Source organism: Apis mellifera, linkage group LG9 (assembly GCF_003254395.2).
Source record: "Apis mellifera strain DH4 linkage group LG9, Amel_HAv3.1, whole genome shotgun sequence".
NCBI lineage: Eukaryota > Metazoa > Arthropoda > Insecta > Hymenoptera > Apidae > Apis > Apis mellifera.
This window is the reverse complement of record NC_037646.1, coordinates 8,530,332-8,550,054: the sequence shown is the minus strand read 5'-3', so window position 1 is coordinate 8,550,054 and position 19,723 is coordinate 8,530,332. Positions and strand designations below refer to the sequence as shown.

The 19,723-nt window shown below is 41.2% G+C and overlaps 6 protein-coding genes across 6 annotated transcripts; all 6 read left to right on the top strand.

Annotated features, from left to right (window-relative positions):
• Positions 1–1,349: 1,349 nt before the first annotated feature.
• Positions 1,350–5,438, top strand: LOC726818 (beta-hexosaminidase subunit beta). Its single transcript, XM_006561800.3, has 7 exons — positions 1,350–1,707; positions 2,344–2,569; positions 3,260–3,378; positions 3,482–3,854; positions 3,995–4,284; positions 4,568–4,827; positions 5,017–5,438. Exons 1-7 carry the CDS (start codon positions 1,456–1,458, stop codon positions 5,192–5,194), a joined length of 1,698 nt encoding a protein of 565 aa, XP_006561863.1. The 5' UTR covers positions 1,350–1,455; the 3' UTR covers positions 5,195–5,438.
• Positions 5,439–5,553: 115 nt separating this feature from the next.
• LOC100577667 (WAS/WASL-interacting protein family member 3) lies at positions 5,554–8,043 on the top strand. Its single transcript, XM_016913974.2, has 3 exons — positions 5,554–6,389; positions 6,881–7,025; positions 7,115–8,043. Exons 1-3 carry the CDS (start codon positions 6,213–6,215, stop codon positions 7,288–7,290), a joined length of 498 nt encoding a protein of 165 aa, XP_016769463.1. The 5' UTR covers positions 5,554–6,212; the 3' UTR covers positions 7,291–8,043.
• A 326-nt stretch (positions 8,044–8,369) lies between these two features.
• On the top strand, positions 8,370–13,634 carry LOC102653673 (putative uncharacterized protein DDB_G0271606). Its single transcript, XM_016913972.2, has 3 exons — positions 8,370–8,449; positions 8,610–9,075; positions 10,439–13,634. Exons 1-3 carry the CDS (start codon positions 8,439–8,441, stop codon positions 13,394–13,396), a joined length of 3,435 nt encoding a protein of 1,144 aa, XP_016769461.1. The 5' UTR covers positions 8,370–8,438; the 3' UTR covers positions 13,397–13,634.
• A 646-nt stretch (positions 13,635–14,280) lies between these two features.
• On the top strand, positions 14,281–15,046 carry LOC113218988 (keratin-associated protein 16-1-like). Its single transcript, XM_026442758.1, has 2 exons — positions 14,281–14,400; positions 14,503–15,046. Exons 1-2 carry the CDS (start codon positions 14,336–14,338, stop codon positions 14,870–14,872), a joined length of 435 nt encoding a protein of 144 aa, XP_026298543.1. The 5' UTR covers positions 14,281–14,335; the 3' UTR covers positions 14,873–15,046.
• Positions 15,047–16,318: 1,272 nt separating this feature from the next.
• On the top strand, positions 16,319–18,492 carry LOC113219012 (hydrocephalus-inducing protein homolog). The gene is made up of 9 exons (XM_026442962.1): positions 16,319–16,495; positions 16,575–16,773; positions 16,893–17,016; positions 17,086–17,213; positions 17,275–17,476; positions 17,557–17,743; positions 17,837–17,961; positions 18,043–18,136; positions 18,250–18,492. The coding sequence occupies exons 1-9, from the start codon at positions 16,319–16,321 to the stop codon at positions 18,490–18,492; spliced, it is 1,479 nt and encodes a 492-aa protein (XP_026298747.1).
• Positions 18,493–18,531: 39 nt separating this feature from the next.
• On the top strand, positions 18,532–19,675 carry LOC113219011 (hydrocephalus-inducing protein homolog). The gene is made up of 4 exons (XM_026442961.1): positions 18,532–18,622; positions 18,792–19,006; positions 19,087–19,326; positions 19,543–19,675. The coding sequence occupies exons 1-4, from the start codon at positions 18,532–18,534 to the stop codon at positions 19,672–19,674; spliced, it is 678 nt and encodes a 225-aa protein (XP_026298746.1). The 3' UTR covers position 19,675.
• Positions 19,676–19,723: the final 48 nt, after the last annotated feature.

Below are 19,723 nucleotides of genomic sequence, written 5' to 3'. Positions count from 1 at the left end.
GGATGATCCGATGTCACCGGTGAAATTAAAATTTCCTCCTCCTAGTTCGGATTGAGATTCACAAAGAGAAGCTTGGCGAATAGAGTAATATAGATTTTGTTTACTCGTCGAAGAGATAGGTGAAGAAAAGAAGAAAAAGAAAAAAAGAAAATGACGTCTCGTGTCATTCGATTAATAATATCGCGATGATCTATCGGTATCCGTTATCGCGAACTCTCGGTGCGATCATCGACCTTTGCACTTCGATGCCTCGCCGCCTCGATATTGGCCAAAGATAACGCATTCGCGCTTCGGTAAACTTCATTCCCCAATTAATTTAGACGTACGATAAATTACGTCTTCCCATTCGGATGGGATTAATTTCTAACGGAGACGTATTTCAATATCTTTGTTTTACCTCGAACAGTTTTTATCATCTTAATTTTAATTTAATTAATTTCCATATTCTTAAATATCACGGATTTAAGACTTTGGATTGAACTACACAACCGATATTACGATTTTGCAGAACAAATTGAGAATTTCTAAGCTCTCGTTGTTTTGTAACAACAAGAAGATTAGATTAGATCGAGAATCCAAGATAACTTCTTGGATTGAAATTCTATCTAAGTAACGATTCTTTGCCAATTCTTCGCCAAACTTGGATCGCGTTATTTTTACGGCGATATATATCGCTCTTTGATATCTTCGTTCTATATATCTTCATCAAGGCCATCGTTCGATCTTGTTATTTATATTTTGCATTACGGATCGTTACGTTACACAATTCTAGAACGATCAAATCTGAAAACGAGATCGATGATACGAATATCAATACCTATCTTCACCATCCAATTGATTCACCAATCTGATATTCCACGTGTTCGATTTAGGAATAACACGTTCCCTCGATACGAATTAAAAAATTGTACGTGTCCTACGTCCACTCCTAATTGCTCGAATTTGTCGCATCCCGTTAAAAGCGGAATGTCGCAAGTATGAGGTTTCCTCTCATTTCGTTAACAAGATTATCCATAACCATCTTCCGAGGAAGAGTAGGTCCCCCCCCGTGTACAAGTTCTACTCGAGTCACAGACTTTTAACCTCCTCTTCAATTTCTTAAACTCTTAAAACTCTTTCGAACGGAAAATGAAATAGATCTACGTAAAAGAAGAAAATCTACATCAATCGAAAAATTTCGATTCTTTCGAGAAACTCGTCGCTCCTCTTCCGCCCATAAAAATTCCAACGTTCGTGGTGTCAACGTTCCATCAACTCGATCGAAGAGTGCGTGGTCGGGAGATGCTGTCTCGCCCGCACGGGGGAAAAAAGTTCGTTTAAGGACGAAGCGTGGACTGGTTGTTCCCACTTGACCGTGAGCACGCCGCCAGGCGAAGTGATGAAAGTTAAGTGGCGCGGTGTAAGGTCGTTACCACTTTCGTTACCGTACGCGTCGTTCTCTGCGTTCAGTAGACGATGACCACTCGCTGGCGTCGCATCGTTCCTTCCACCGTGCAACACCTGTTCCTCGAAAAAGCGTCGATCGACATGAGGGCCGGCTGCCTTCTCTCGTGCCTGTTGATCGCCCTCGCACACGGGGCCGACTCGTTGAACCCGGACGCTGGCCCCTGGGTCCAACCCACTCACGGCGAGCCCTGGCCAATGCCCAACCACCGCCACGTGACCGATAAGTTCTATCTTCTGCGAGCCTCGACCTTTCAGTTGAACGTGAGTAATCGACGAGGTAATCTCGTGGGAAGACTATGTGTGTGCGTGTGTATAATTGACGACGAGCGGCATATTTTTGCCTCGAGCTTCCTCGATCTCAAAGTCATTATTATTAGAATGAGCGTGCAAATTCCGAGTAAGTTTTATTAGCGAGTCGTTTTCTCGACGCAGGTTTCCTCAAACGAGCATGGGGGATCACCCGAGATAATATATATATATATATGTGTATACTCGATTCCGCGCAATAATTATTCCTGACGAGTAGAAAAAAGAAAACAAAAAATGCTTGTTTCGTTCGATTAGATCCGCTTTGTTATCTCCGACGTTTCTCTCTTTCTTCTTCTTCTTCTTCTTCTTTTTTTTTTATCTCAAATTATACGCTGCTCCGACGTATATCCGCATTTGCAATTAGATGTTTTATTTCCCGTTATCTTAACGATATTACGTGTTCACGCGCGCGTGACGCGCAAAAAAGAACGCCAAGTCGGGGAAGTCCTATATCGATTAATGCTTTAATTGCCTCCGCAATTAAAACTTGTTGTTATTATTATTATTAATGATGGAATGATAAAATAATCGGAAGAGAATAATTTTTAATTATTCCTTTTTTTCTTTTTCTTTTCTTTTTTTTTACAGGTAGTCGGGAAAACGTGCGACATCGTGGCCGATGCCGTTGAGAGGTACAAGGCGATTATACTGGCCGAGGCGCGGATAGCGAAAATTTCCTCTCAAGGTCACGCGAGATCCCAAATAAGGGACAACACGACCATCACCGATACTCTCAACACTTTGAATATCCATTTGAGGGAGCCATGCGAGAAGGATGGCAACCATTGGCCCTATTTAGGGATGGACGAATCATGTGAGTCGTTTCAGAAAGAAATCGCATTAAGGTCTTATTTCTGAATTATTCCCGCAGACGGAACGACGTCGTTTGTTTTTCGATGAACGACGGACTGATTCTTTAGCCCGAGCCAGCTTTCGCGCAGCTGGTAAACGGATTAATGTCAATGGGTTCACGCGAAATGACATCATCATCATTCTTTTTCCATCATCTCCCGATTTTATACACATCTCGTCTTCGAATAATCGAGATTACCGAGTTCCAAGATACGATTGGACATCTATTTCTCGAAAAAAAGAAATAATAAAAGTAGAGAATTAACGGTGCAATTGGAGCGATGCCAGTTTATTATGAAACTTTTTTTTTCCATCGAGCTCGCCGATAATTCGAGATCAAATCGATCGATTGGAATTAACATTCGAACGTTTTATTTTATCTTATCTCGTTTCTTATCGCGCGATACCGCCGTCCTTCGTATCTTTTTCATCTAACTTTTTCTTCCGCGCGTTCCTCCTCCCCCTTTTCTCCTCCTCCTTTTCCTTTCTTTTTAAACAACATGATTATGGTCTCTACACATAGTCGACATAAAAATCTAAAAATCTAAAAATGTTATTCCACGATGATTCAGATTATTCGAATTCGAAAAGATCGATCGATTATAATGAGCACCCGATCGAATTTAAATTTAAACTCGTTGCAATTTTGCAGACAAGCTGAACATAAACGAAACATCGACGGTGGATCTGTACGCGAAAACTGTATGGGGGATTCTTCGAGGATTGGAAACGTTTTCTCAGCTTTTGATCCCGACCGGGGATGGATCGAACGTGAGTATAATGTTTCGTCACGGGATGAATATATAATAAATAAAAAAAATATATATCGTTTCTTTTTATCCCATCCCCTTCCTCTCTCCCTTCTCTCCCTCAGTTGAAGATAAGATGCCAAAGTATCGTAGATTTCGCGAGGCTTCCTCATCGTGGACTCCTGTTGGACACGTCTCGCCATTACCTTCCCATTCACGACATACTGCTCACGCTGGACGCCATGTCTTACAACAAAATGAACGTTCTCCACTGGCACATCGTGGACGACAATAGCTTCCCCTATCAAAGCTCCAGCTATCCGAATTTGTCCGCCAAGGGTGCATACCATCCCTCGATGGTGTACACGCTCAATGATATCCAGCAGATCGTCGACTATGCAAGGCTGAGGGGTATCCGGGTGATGCCGGAATTCGATACTCCTGGACATACCAGGTCATGGGGTTTAGCCTATCCCGAATTGTTGACCACTTGTTACGGTAATAAATTTAGGAAAATAATGTATACTCTGTAAAAAGAAATAATATTTCTGCGCGTTTCAATTTTGTTTCATCCAACGAAGAGAATTTTTATCTTACGATAGCTAATATAAGATTTATCACGAAAAATGATCGATTAGATGTGAAGGGAAAGCCGAATGGTAAATTGGGCCCGATGAATCCGACGAATCCGGCTCTGTACGAGTTCCTCCGCAACTTATTCGCCGAGATCGTGCAAGTGTTCCCGGATCAATACGTTCATCTGGGCGGAGACGAGGTGCCGTTCGATTGTTGGAAGAGCAATCCCGAGATCAATTCGTACATGAAGTCGCGCAACATGTCCAGTTACAATCTTCTCGAGAGCGAATATATCGGCAGGCTTCTTCGTATCACGGACTCGCTTGAGGCCAACACGATCGTTTGGCAGGAGGTGAACTGTCTTTTTTTTTTTTTTTTAATCACTATCCGTCTTACTATAAATTAGCAATAAAAGTAACGGAATAACGAATCCTTGTTTCATTGTTACGTCGATCGATAAATATTTTCACCCCGAAAGGGGTGGAACATGTTATTCCATTATTTCAAACGATAGTATCTTTCACGCGTGCGATTAAATAAAGAGTTCCTGGAACGACTCCATCGCGATTCCATTCGCCACGAACGAACGAGAAATGGAATGGAATTAATTAATGAATTCGAAATCGCGTTCCCAGGTGTTCGAGAACGGGGTGGTGATGCCGAATACGACGGTGGTGCACGTGTGGACTGGCCTCTGGGCGAAGAAGTTGGAAGAGGCCACGAAAGCCGGACATCCGGTGCTGTTGTCGGCCTGTTGGTACCTCGATCACATAGTTAACCCTCGTGATTGGAAGAAATTCTACGCGTGTGATCCTTTGGCGTTCAACAAAACCGTCAACTCGTCCCACTTGATGCTGGGTGGCGAAGCGTGCATGTGGGGAGAATTCGTGGACAAGTAATAATTTCCTGTTAATATAATGTAAATTTGTCGTTAATAAGTTGGGTAAAAGTTGTGTAAAATCATCGATACTTCGTTTCCATTGATTCTCTCGTGTAACAAGGATACGCGAAGATTAAAACTTTTTCTTTTTTTTTTCAAATGGAAGTAGAAATAGAATTATAAACGCGTGATTCCGTTTTTCAGGAACAACGTGCATCCGAAAATATGGCCTCATGCCAGCGCAACCGCGGAACGTCTTTGGACTTTTGTGAAACAAGACGACAACAAGGCCGCCCAACGTCTCGAGGAGCACGCTTGTCGGATGAACAGACGAGGAATCCCGGCGCAACCGCCGAATGGACCCGGATTCTGCGTGATGTAACGCAAAGTCAATCAACCGGAGAATTTTGGCCACACTTTTTCTTTTTTTTTTTTTCATATCATATACATTTTTTTTTTTTTTCGATCATACACGAATTTCAATTTTCAACCTTGGCGCATGATACCATTTTCGAGAATCGATCGAAATATGGCAAGGTTGTTGTACAAGGGAAATGTAATTGAAATTGTAAATTTTCTTTCTAGAGATCCTTCGTACGATGAAATAAATTCTTTCGATAATTCGATTCGACGTGAGAGATTTTTTTCAAAATTTTACTTTTGATACATCTTATTGTAGAGATAATGGTCAATCGAGATGAAATGCTCTACTCAATTGTTCTAATTAATTTGATTAATTAATCTTCTCTCTTCGGGTGTAGAAAAAAGCAAAAAAAAAAAAATATGAAATTTATCCTTACGAGGGGCGAAGATCACAAACGGCCATGTTTTTCCACATTGTTCTCCCGCCTGAAAGAGAGAGAAAACAAATGAAATGAGTGGCTGAATAAAGGAAGATCGGATCGTCCAGGTAACCAACAAACAAAACAAGCAAATTCATCACTTCGTGACCACCTTTCATCCGCGCACCGTCAAAATTTCAAGTGACCCCGGAAACAGACTCCGAAGCGTGTTAATGTCGTCGTTTCTCGTTAGATTGGGCCTGGTCCAACATCAGGGGATCGACGACATTAAAATTCGTGGACATGGAATGGATATATTGGCATAATTCCCTATAATTACACTCCGCAATAGAAGAAAGTAAACAATTTTTTTCCCATTTCAATAAATTCATTCGTGCTCGCGATAATTTAATAGAGAATAAGAATTTTATATCAATCTTTTTCCTGAAAACACCGATCGAATAATATCGTAATAATAAAATTAATCCATCTCTTTTCTTTCTTTTTTTTTTTTTTTTTTTTACTCTTCCAACAGCTAGAAATCCGATATTCGATAATTGACTGTAAAATTGATTTAACTCAATTTCTTGTTTGGCGCAAAAAGAATACTCCAGAGATATGTCGTGTTATCGCTCTTGCTGTTCCCCATGCTGCTCTCCACCATCCTGTCCTCCGCCATCCTGTCCTCCATCCTGTCCTCCGCCACCCTGTCCTCCACCACCCTGTCCTCCACCCACTATCGTATGCAGACCAGCCTGCCCCCCTCGTTGCCCCCCTCAACCAACTAAAACAACAGTGAGTTCCAAATATATATATATTATACATGCATATAGTGTTATATATTCGAAAAATATTATAATGGACTATATAGAGTTATTTACAATTTATTTAATTTCATTGAAATACTCGGCAAATTTGTTACCTCTTCCCCGAGAGGAACGGAAGTAGTTGGTTAACACTGGGTTAACTTGATTAATTTATCTCGAAATTAGGTTTACCTACGGCCTTGTACACCCTGTCCACCCTGTTGCGCCATTCCTTGCCCGCCAAAGGTCGTCGTTGCGTGTGCGCCACCCCCACCCCCCTGTCCACCACCGCCTCCAAGCGTAGCTTTCGTTTGTACCAAGAAGATAGTCCCCTGTATGCCGTGTCCACCGCCAACACCACCTCCCTGCTCTCCTTGTCGTACGATTTGCAGTCAGTTTACCCATAAATATCCTCCGAGAGAAAAATGTGTGTACTTTTCTTTTTTTATAATTAACGATGCGATTTTCATTTTGGCACAGTGTCGCATTCCTGTTAACACCAAGGGGCAAGGAGTTCAATTGGTTTCTTTCGAAAGGAATCGAGGACCAGACTCGTGTAATCTAACGAGAATCATCGACAGAAGCGTGATACTGATCGAATTTTTATTACAGGAAAAAAAAAAAGGTGAATTATTTTATTTGTAATGATAATATAGTATATTATAGCGGTGAAGTTGTCGGATATATCAAGTTTTTTCTTTAAATTATTTTCAGGGAAATATATCCGAGATTTATCGAAGAAAAATCTCTCGCTAGATAAGACAATGAAGATAATTCGTATGGAAGAAACTCTTGATCAACGAGAAACTCTCATCATTATAAACGTCCATCTGACTATGTCGAATATGTTGCGGCGAAAGAAGCACGATGATTCCAATTTCGTTCATTGAACTTTTTAACTCAAATCGCTTTCCAATTAGAGAAACCTGATTTTACCCTGAAATCGTCATAGAGAAGAGAATTAAAAAGAAAAAAAAAAAATCGCATCGAATAATCCAAAGAATTAATCGATTAAACGCAACCAACCGCGGTCTTATTATCGAAAAAAAAAACGACGGCTTTTGTTCGAAAACGACGCGAAATCAAAAATGGAGAAATCATAGACGAGGAATTTTATTGAAAGAAAGTCATCGCTATTTTTTCAATTTCAGATAATTTTAATCGAATGCCCCGCTATTTCCACGCGAGTTCCACGTTTACGTTGCATCGGCATGTATTTTTCCTCCCTAGATAAGTGCAACGGTGATGCAACGTGAAAGAACTACGTGGAAAAGAATCGATGCTTATCGATAAATATATTATCGATCTATATATATATATATATATCCCATCATATCATCATTCTTAAGTGGACGAACGTGAGTACGATGTACTTCAGTATTTGATCACGTTGATCGCAATAGAAAACAGGTACCATTCATTTTTTACTGTGATTTTTTTTTTTTATGAATCAAGTCACGTTGTCAAGGTTTTGGTACGGTTGCGACAACGGAATGACTGATTTTGTCGTATCACGTTCGAGGTGAAAATTTTGAAGTTATTCTCAGAGTTTATCAACCTCAAATAAAACGGAAAAAAATATACTATCACGTATTCTGTGTGCTTCTTTTTGTACATGATACGTAATAAAAATAGCAAAAGTATACCTGTGTCCGATTTATTACCGATCCCCTCCAATATTATCCTTCGTTATCACACCCGCCTTTTATTCCATCCACTTCCATTTCGATAAATTTCGTATAGATTTCAACTCGGCCAAAACGTTTCGAGACCAAGGCGAGGAACGAGTCTTCCTCTTCTTCGAAAAAAGAAATTGGCCGATTACAGGCAGATAGAAATTTTAAAATTCGAAACGTGTTTCCATGGCAACGGGGGGGCCAAACCTTCAAACCTTGACGAAAAATCCAGCTGTCAGAGTTTTCTGTTTCTTCTGGCGGTGATGTGAAATCCGGTGAGCTTAGAAAGCTTATTCGGCCTATTCTAGACGATGCTTCACTAAACATTCCTAAAAAAACTCTGGACAAAATTCCGAACGAAAATGATCAAAAGGTACAACATTTTTATTAACTCCTTGAACACTTATTCCCTCCGATTCTCCACGATGAATGCACGATGGATCTGGAGTTGGATAGAGTTGGACCCGATCAAGGGGGGTTATCCTTCCTTACGGGTTTAGCCCGATGTAACGCGATGTTTTTTTCTCGCGCAGGAAAACCTCAGCGGACAAAAGCAGGCAGAGAGGAACGTCCAGGCGACCGAGCACCGGCAACCTACACGGGAAGGCGAACGACGGCCAGCAAAATGTTCAACGAGCCGAGAGAGTGTCGTCTACTCACAATCTAGCCGAGCCGGTTGTTAATACGCCGGTCAACAAATCCGTGGACGTTTCCATACCGAAGACACGATTCAGTTCCCAGGATAGAAACAAGGATGTCAAATCGTCATGTTCCCCGAGGCTGAAATACTTCCCCATAGAGAAAATCAAAAAGTTGGAAACACCTCCGTCGTTCTGTCCCGAGCCTATGGGCGCATTGATCGCTCAACAAGATCCCAATGAATCTGGAATCTTGTACGTGTCCAAGAGTCCGGAGAGAAATCGCGACAGCGGCCAAGGTGACGCCACGGTTGTCGCTCAGCATTTGCATCAGCATCAGTATCACCAACATCAGCCGCAAGTAAATCAATTTTTTTCCTTCTTTCTTTATTTTTCGTTCCTCTCTTTCTTTCTTCCTTTCTCCCTTTTTCCGTCGCTTGGAAGACGAAGAAGAAGCAAAGAATTTTAACCGTTATTACACTTTTTAACACTCGTTCGAGGCCAAATATCGCGCACACCTCGTTTCGAACGAAATATTAAAATTAAAGTAGACGTGGAACGTTTGTCTCGAGCTACGATCGAAACCGAAATGAGCGGAACGAAAGAATCGAGAGGGGGAATCCAGTTTCAAAATATAAACATACGCGTACGTGGGAATGTTTATTATCGAGAAATATAAGATACTTCTGTTTATAAGAAGTAATTTGAGACAATCGAAAATTCGAACGTATAATCTCTCTTTCTCTCTCTCTATATACACATTACTTTACTTAACAATATTAGCAAAGATAGATTGAATTAAAGATTGTATAGTACGCTACGCTACGAATATTATCGTAATTCATAAAATATATTTTCGACAACAATATGTTAAAGTTAACAAATCAATCGTTTCAAAATGTGCATATAATGTAATTCGAAACAATCGAAAACTCTGATTAACTTGTTGAACAAATGTAATTTACTTGCAACATTTTACGATTATATTCGAGAATTAATTTATTCAATAATATTCGTAACTAAAGATTCTATTTACGAATATCGTTCATAGAACAGCTTTTTCGTGAATAACGCTCTATTAAAGTTAACAAATCAATCGTTTCAAAACACATAATGTAATTTGAAACAATTCGAAAATTTTGGTCAACTTGTTGAACAAATGTAATTTACTTGCAACATTTTAAGACTAATGTTTTACGATTATATTCGAGAATTAATTTATTCAATAATATTCGTAACTAAAGATTCTATTTACTAATATCATTCATAGAGCAGCTTTTTCGTGAATAGCTCTATTAAAGTTAACAAATCAATCGTTTCAAAACACACAATGTAATTTGAAACAATTCGAAAATTCTGGTCAACTTGTTGAACAAATGTAATTTACTTGCAACATCTTAAAACAAGAAACGAACGTTATAACTTTATATATATCCGAGAATTAATTTATTTAATAATATTCAATCCAATTAAAGATTCTATACTGCGTAGTTTTCAGAAACTGCATATAATATAATATAATTTATCGAAAATTCTTTAACTCTTTGAACAAATATAATCTACTTAACAAGAGACGAAACGTTGACTCGAAACGAGTCAAATTCCAGGATCAATTTACTTATTATTATTACTTATTATTTCGAAAATATCGAATTAAAGAGCATGGTTCGTAGAAGACACTTTCGAGAACAATAAAGTTAAAGTTAAAAAATTAATCGTTTCAGAACATGCACACAATGAGCCAGCAACAGGTCACGCCTCGACAGATAGTGCAGATAGTGAATCCGCACTCGGAGAGCGCTATGCTGTCGCAACAAGTCCCGAACCTTCAGTCCCATCGTCCTCACGTGCCTCACAACGGCCGAGAATATTCTCCCCAGAAGAACGGCCAATCGATTTCCGCGAATCCGGAAAATCGTGGAGGGGCGACGTGCCAGCAGGCGGCCGGTGGAAACCCTTCCGAGCAATTGGGGGAGCAAGGGAACGCGAAGCTCGAGAAGAGCTCGCCGACCCCCGAGGAGGATCCGTACGAGAGACAACCTGTGGGAGGTCGAAACGCGGCGCTTTACAGGCAACTGGTGATGAACAACAGGCAACAACAGGGGCAACAACAGCTCAGTCCCCAGTTTCCTGGCGACTCTTCGGCGGCGATGAACCAGTTCGCCAATCAGGCAAACGTTAACAATCCTCATGGTTACAACAATCACCTTCCGTCGATTCAAAGTCCTCAGAGCTCTCCGCAGAATCCGCAGAGCGTGCAGAATCCGCAGCAACTTTATCAACAGATGCAACAGAACATGGCGCAGCAGCAACAGATGCAGCAAAGGGCGATGAACTATCAGATGCAAATGATGAGGAATCAAAGATGCCAGACGGCGCCTCCCAATTACAGCGGGATGACTTCGCCCCAGGACGCGAACGCGACTCAGTTGAGAAATATGAGAATGATGGGATCGATGCAACTGAATTATCCCGTACAGGATCACAGCATCGTTAACGCTGCCAACGGATTGTACAGGAATAGCAACAGCAATGGTAATGGCAACAACAACAATAATAATCAGTTGGCCGAGTATTCCAGCGTGAAGGCTCAGTTGAAATCTTACAACGTCGACGTGGTGAACGGCAATCAGACGTTGTACAGGCCGCAGAATCAGCAGCAACAGCAACAACAGCAGCAGCAGCAGCAACAGTTCATGGCCCAGTATCAACCGGATGCAATGGCGTATCAACAACAAATACAGCCTCAACAGATGCAGCAAATGCAGGCGCAACAGATACCGTTTCAACAACAGTTGTACAGAAATCCTATGATGCAGGGACACCAGAACGCGATGATCTACAACCAGCAGATGAATCCCGGGCAACAGATCATTCCGGTTCAGCAGCAACATTTGGAGAACAATCCGGAGAGAGTTCACGGTCAACACGGGAGGAAAAGAGGGGGCTTGAAGTTCACTCACGGAATGATACGCGACCAAGAAAAATTGCTGGCCACGATGAAGCAGCAAAGGGTGCCGATAGACATAATGAAGAGGCAATTCGAAACGTTGTTGAACGAGCAACGGAAGCATTTGGAGTATCTGGAGCAGCAGGACAACATGTTGGAGGAGATGAAGCCGATGGTCGTGACTCGGAAGAGGAAGCAGCAAGACGAGAAGCCCGAGTGGATGATTCATTTAACACCCCCGAGATTATCTTACCTGGAAATAGAGAGAATGCAAGAGCAACGAAGGAAGGAGCGGGAATCTCGCGAAATGGATTTGATGCAACAGCAGCAGCAACAACAACAGCACCAGCAGCATCAGCAACATCAGCAGCATCAGCAACAGCAACAACATCAACTCCAGCAATATCAGGCGATGGACGAAATGTCGCGACAACAGGTTCCGGTACAGGCCATCAACCAGCAAAATTATCAGCATTATCGGCAACCGGCTAATTGGCAACAGCAACAGAGAAGTTCGCGGCAATACAACAGTGCTCGAGCTTATGCCGTTCCAGGTCCCGGCAACGTGAACGAATCGATAAAGACGATGAAGTATCAACAACAAAACGTGCCCCATCAGTATCATCAGTATCATCAACCCCACCATCAGCAAGCTTATCAACACGCTCACCAGCATCTTCACGGTCAACAGCCTCATCAGGAGTATTACAATCCCCAGCAGTATCAACAGTATCAGCAGTATTATCTTGCTGCCCAACAACAGAATCACGAACACGTTCAACCGCCCGATCAATTGCCCATGTACGTGGCCGAGGATCAAAACAGGCCGTCCACGGAGCCGTCCAGTTTGTTAAAGATACGCCGATACAGGAACGAGATCCGGCCTCAGAGGCGAAACAACGGATTGCAGGAGCCGGAGATGGCGAAGAGGCAACTGGAGGAGTTTAGAATATCGGCTGAGATCAGGAAGGGGTTGGAGTACATAGCCAATCTGGCACCTAAGAAACGGGTGGTTAGATTGAACGGGATGCAAGAGAGCAACGAGTTGGAATCGCAGTTCCAGCAACGTTTGATCACGTCCGCGTTGCCCCAATCCGTTCAAAGAATATCCGCAAACGGTTTGGAGAACACTAGGAATCCGAACAACCCGCCGATCCAACGATTGTCCAACTTGAAGAAGATGGAACACGAGTATCTGAGGGAGTATCCAAGGCAGAAGCAGAACAATCCGAGGACGTGTTACAGCGTGCCGGCCGAAAGGGAGAATGGCTCGATGGCCATGGATCAGCAGCAACAGTTGCAACAATTCCAACACCAGATCCTCCCCCAACAACAATTCCCCGTTTCCCAGAACTCGAGCAAATTGTCTTACAACGAGAGGAATCATTTGTTGCCACGGACCAACTCGACGTCGTACAGATTCGACGCGAGTTATCCTCAACATTATCAACAGATGCAGCAATATTATCAAAATTCGAAAAATTTGGCAAGGAATCATGGGGAGGGGGATATGGGATCGACTCAAAGAATAGAGCAGAACAAGGGGAATTTCGATCACGCGGGGGGTGACGCCAGTGAAAATATGAACAACGGGGCAGTGCACGGACAAATGACGGATGGGAAGATACCGTATCAGAGGGTATATTACAGCCAACCGGATATTCACGAGTCGAGAACGATCGGGGGTGTGAGATATTTGGCCAGGAAACAGGATTACATGCCCAATCAGTAGCGGATCATGCCGAAAAATGGAAATTTTTAACGGGTCATTTTATTGACAAACTTCTTCTTCTTTTTTTTACTCTTTTTTTTTTTTTACATCGTTTTTATTTTTTTGTAGTTTTGTTTTGATTGGCACGTCTTTTGTGCATTTTTTTAGAAGAACTTTTTATTGTCTTTGTATGTGATTTTTTAATTATTTTGTAGCAGACCCGCTCCTTTGAATCAACCAGTCGTATTCTGTGACTCTGCTTGATTTCAATGGGATGTGGTTTGGATTTTTATGAATTTTTGAGAATAAAATGTTTTTAATAACCCCTTTTTATTATAAACCATCGATCTTTGTTTTGTCTCGATGAAATATCTTGAGAAAGATAACAACAGGGAAGAGTATCGCGAAGCTCGGAACGATAACGAACGTGTCCACGAGGTCCTATTTCGCCCTATTCATCTCGGATAGTTGTTCCCTTTCAACGCCAAGTACATCCTCGTTGCTAGAATCGTTACTTTTCTTCATTCCTTCCTTCCTTTCTTCCTTCCTTCCTTCCTTCCTTCCTTCCTTCGCGCGCCATTGTCTCGCGCTCTGTTTCCATGGAATTTCGCTCTCATCTGAGAGATTGCTGTCTGCCAATGGAATACCTTCCATCAACAAAAGTACGTTTGTCTCTCATCCCCTCCTTCCCTCTTTCCCTCCCTTCCTCCCCTTCCTTCTCCCCCCTAATAATTCCTAATTCCTAAAACGCAACGCCGTTGGAAACGGAATTACGATGTTGATATACTCGATCGATACACACTGTTCTGCTTTTGTTTCCTTTCCTCCGCATGACAGTAAAGATGTTCTAAATTTACAAGGGAAAAAAAAGAAAAAAAAAAAAACTTCTTTAATAATAATATTATTAATATAAAATTCGCCGTGTATGGAAAAGATCAATTGAAAAAATTAATAGAAAACATGGATTGCGGGTATCATAATTACATGGACGAGATGCTCCAGATACTTAACGAGATCGAATGCAGGTAAGTCGTTCCGCTTTCCCTTCAAAGGGAAACAAATTGGACGATAATGTATCATTCTCGAATCGAAGAGAAAAGAAAAAAAAAGAAAAAAAATTCTTGCAGACAACCAGAGCCGGAAATATGCAACGTAAGATGCCCACCGTTCGGCTGTCCACGAGGGCCTTGTCCAGGAATATGTTGCTACCAAGGCTTGTGCGATGCTTGCTCCACGTCGAAAATGCCCTGTGATCCACCGTCACCACAGCCGCCCAGATGTCGAGCACCGCCCGTGTGCTGTCTAAGAAATTACGCCAGGGCGGTCGGCTATCCTCCAGAATCTCCCCTCTCCCCGGTCAGCGCCCGATTGCGTTCCAAGTATTGCATGGATATATTGGCAAATATCTGTCGTCCCCAATACTGTACCACCGTGCCAATTTGTCCGTCACCCTGTTCCTCACCCCTCACCTCCAACTGCCCCTATCCATGCTATTGATTGATTATTAATTATTATCTCCATCGATTCTTGAGAATTTTTTGAAAATTGTTTTCTTTTTTTTTTTTTTTTTTTTTTATGAAAATGAAGGAAAATTGTCATATAAATTTCAAATTGTTAATTGCGTTCATTGTCAAAGATGAAGATTATATGTTTATATTTACCTTTTTTAAAGAGATAAATGTATGATAATAATTTGCATGTTAAAAATAAATAAGCTTTTTTTTTTTTGGAAATAATAAGGAAATGTGTATTTCAATGTTGTATATCTTTTTCGTAAAGGGTTAAGAGTGAAATTACGATACAAGAGATTGTATCTTATAGAGGAAAATTGTCATATAAAAATCAAATTGTTAATTATGTTCATTGTCGAAGATAAAGATTGTATATTTACCTTTTTTAAAGAGATAAATGTATAGTAATAATTTGCATGTTAAAAATAAATTTTTTTTTGAAAATACAAGGAAATGTGGTATTGTATATCTTTTTCATAAAATTGAAAAGTGAAATTATCATACAACAGATTGTTCTTATAAAGATTATATACATATATCAAATTATTAATTACGTTCACTGTGAAAGATAAAGATATTTACTTTTTTTTTAAACAGATAATATACAATAATAATTTGCAAATATAAGAACAAATATTCGACATTCCAATATTATATATTTTTTTCATAAACAATTAAGAATGAAATTACGATACGACGAGATTGTTCTTTACAAAAAAAAATATTTCACGTGAATTTACATGAATTTACAAGCACGTTTCCCGTTACATCTACACGAATACAAAGTGAATTTCTAATTTGATCAAGAGTTTGGGACGATTAGCAAAGTTCAAGAACTCGCGAAACTGGATAAACTTTGACTAATTTTGGATTAAATCCGAAAGAGCCAAAGTATCATATACATCATCAGCGATATTAGGTTGGAGCATCAAGTGGTGGCGTGATTTGCCGCTTCCCCTAATCGAGTTTAAACTTCAATTAAAAATTGTGAAATTCGTCTTTAAACATCGTGAAAGATAATCGAGGATAGGGGGATGATGTTTCAATTTCGATAATCGATATCTGCGTGAAGTTGGAGAGTTAATTGCTCGTATGCAGGCAACTATATATACGTGCATATATCGCGAATTTTTTAAAATATCATCGAACGAGGGAAAGATTTTATATATCGGGCAAAATAGAGGAAAAGAAAAAAGAAAGAATGGAGGAGGAAATAAAGAAGAAAATATTGGATCACCTCCATGAATTCAACGTGACTCAGATAATTAATTGCTTTTTACGCGACTCGAGTAAATATTACACGAAAGAGCAGGATAAAGAGGAGGTTGGGAAAAAATTTTGTCCTCCCTTTTCGCGATCATTTCGTAATTATCCCGATCGTTGTCCATCGCAGATCATCGGCCGCCCATCGGAATACGTGAAACAAATGTTAATGACGACCGAGGAGAGGACGGAATACATCATAAAATGGAGGCACAAGCTCAGATTACCCTCCTGCATCAGTAACGAGAATCCCTACTTCCACATCAGCCCTAACATCGTCGTATTTCAACAATTCACCCCTGGCGTGTTCTTCAGCGTGATGGTCACGATTCGAAACGTGACGTCGGTAATTCGAACGTTTCACAAAATCGAGATACGCAACATTTCTCGCCAATAAAATTGTAAAGTCACGCAAATATAAAAAGGTATCGAGATACGTGAGAAACATCTACGAGATGAATCCTTTCTTCACCGTGGACTTTTGCGGTAGCAATTTCTCGACGATGCTCGCCCCTGGTCTCTCCGTTACTTACAGAGTGAAATTCATGCCCGAGAAAAAGGAGGATTATCATTATCAGTTAAAATTCGCGACAGACGTAGGAGACGTGATCGTACCGGTCGTAGGTGAGATATATATATATATAAAACGAGATCGATTGAAAATTTTGAATTAGATATTAAGAAGAAAAGAATTAGAAAGATCAGGGGAGATTAAATTAACGATTTAGCGATCAATTCGAGAGGGATCTTGGATTTTCCCGATCGTATCGAGGTACCGGCTACAGCGACCAAGATCCCCTCTTTGAAAACGATATTTGTGCGCAATGTGGGGGACGTCGCAGCTGCTTTCACCCTTTATACCGACAAGTGAGTTTTATTCACAAAAAAGAAAAGAAAGAAATACAATATCAACAACGATCGCAAATAAAATTGCAGCCCTTGCTTCTGGATCGAGCCGTCGAAGGGAAGAATAGAAGAGGAGGAGTCGCTTCAATTTATCGTACACTTTCTATCGAACAAGGCTGGAGATTTCGAGGCGAATATGTTCCTCGAATACGACACCGGTACATATCGATAGGGATATCGATAAGATATCGAAGAAATAACGTGGTGTCTGTTCTCCAGGTGAAAAGTTGCGTATCGATCTGCAGAGTTCGGCCGAAAATTGTCACATTCGAATCGACAGAGGCACCGTCAGATTGGAGGAGACGTTCTTGGGCTTGTCGAGGAGCAAGACAGTGTTGATCCACAACAGAAGCAATTACATCGTCAAGTATAAGTGGATGCTTTTCGAGAGCGTCGAGGCGGACAACGAGAGGAAAGAACAGTGAGCGAGAGACTACGTACATACGATTCTTCGTTGCTCGAAGAATAAAAAAGAATATAATCGCTTTTTTACAACCGCAGTTACCAGAAATTGTACCAATTGATTTACGAGAACGAGCTCCCCCGTTGCGTCAACCTCGATTATTACAACGTGTGCGAGCCTGATATCCATAAACTGATTTATCAACGTATCTACACGGATCAGCTCGAGTCGCTGGTGAAAGAAACGTTCGAGTATAAAAACATGTATTTCATTCTCTCACCCATAGTGAGTACATTTCCATTTCAACAATCGAATTAATTCTTTATCGCTCGATTCGAACGGATTGGAAAGAGTTTTTTTTTTTTTCTCTCCTCTTAGGAGGCAGAAATTTGGCCGCAATCGTCCGCCGAAGTGACAGTCTATTTTCGCGCGATAGAGCTCGGTGAAATAACGAGCACCGCTTATCTAGAGGTAACTGGTCGCGAGGAAAGGATACCACTGACGTAAGAAAAATTATAAAATCCCTCCTTCCTTCCTTCCTTATAACGAATATTATTTCACGCCAAATAATATTCCTTTCCCAGTCTTTATGGAATAGGAAAAGGGCCGATTTTACAGTTGAACGTTCTCACGATCGACTTGAACAACATCTACATGTGTTCCGTGCACAATTACGAGGTACGAATCTATCCAGTTACATACAAATTTCGTAACGATTCTTCCATAATTAATTTCACCCCAAAAACCTCGAATCAAAATATTGTTTATTAATTTCCTCTTCATTGTTCCAGATAATAGCGGGGAACAAAGGGCACATTTACGGGACGCTGATTTACAAGGAAAAGCGGACCGATTTCGGTGGCACGATCAACGTGACACCCCCCAGCCTCACGCTGAAACCGGACGAGCTGAAATCCTTCAATTTGTCGTTTTCCTCGAATCATAAGGGCGATTTCGTGGAGAGGGTCGATTTCGTGGTGAAAGAGACCCTCGAGGTGCTCAGCTTGCATATCAAGTACGAGATCGATGGATAGGGGAGGGAAAGGGGAGGGGAGGAGACATCCCTTCTTACGATGCGTCACCTCTTTATTAACAGGGGTTGCATCATATGCCCGACTTTGCACTTCGACAAGGAGAGCCTCGATTTCGGGACGACGGCCCTCGGTACGTGACATCATCTTCGAGTCAGAGTCGAATTTTGGAAGAAGATCATTCGATCAAGAATCTCGGAGGACGATCGAATGCGAAGCTCTTGAATATCTCGTTATTTGATACGATTATTTAATTATTTACGAATTCAAAGAAAATGAATAATCGAAACGATTATTCTCAGGTTTCAGTACGAGGCAAGACGTGTATTTGCACAACCTAGCCCTGATACCGGTCGCGTTCACCTTAACCGTGCTGAACGACGGGAACGAAGTGGCATTGACTCACGAGGAGTTCGCGAGAAGTCACACGAAACCATCCTTCCCGAACAATCCCCGAGAATTCGAGGTCTCGCCCGAGGAAGGGGTTGTAGCTTCCAACGATTCCATGAGGATCAAGGTATCTATGATCTTTCCCCTCTTTCTTTCTCTCTTCCTTCACAATTTTTCGAATCACGTTCGAAAATTAATAAACCATAGGTGATTTACACGGCCAATATCGCGCGCGTCGGTCACACGATGATCCAAGTCGACATGTGGGACTCCGGCTCGCACCCCGTCCTGTTGCCGATCACGTTCTGCGGCAAAGTGACCCCATTGACGATCGTTCCCCAGGACATCACCGTCCGATTCTGCTTCCTCAATTATCCGTATTCGAGGTCCATCGACATTACCAACAATTCGGACATTGACGGATACTTTTACTTCATACAGCAACAAGTAACTATTATCCGAATATTTGAACTGTCTTCGATCCTTAACTCGCTGTTCGAGGCCATAAAATGATGGAAAAAAGAAAAAAGAGACTCTCTTCTCAAGATTCTATCGTTTATGGTAAAATTCACTCCACGTTTATATAGGAATGTCTTGATATTTGGAGCCTCGAACGCGTTATAAAGATCGACGAGTGTACGAGAATTGGATTTTCTCTTTCAGGTCACGGAGGACGTAACTATGATATGCTCGTTCTCCAAGTATCAAGGATACGTGAAATCTCATAAATCGAGTCCAATCGATGTCACCATTATGATGAAGGATTTGGGCATTTACACATTAACGTTAAAGTAAAGAGGAAAAAAAAAAAAGAAATGATCATGTATTATTTTAAAAATTATAT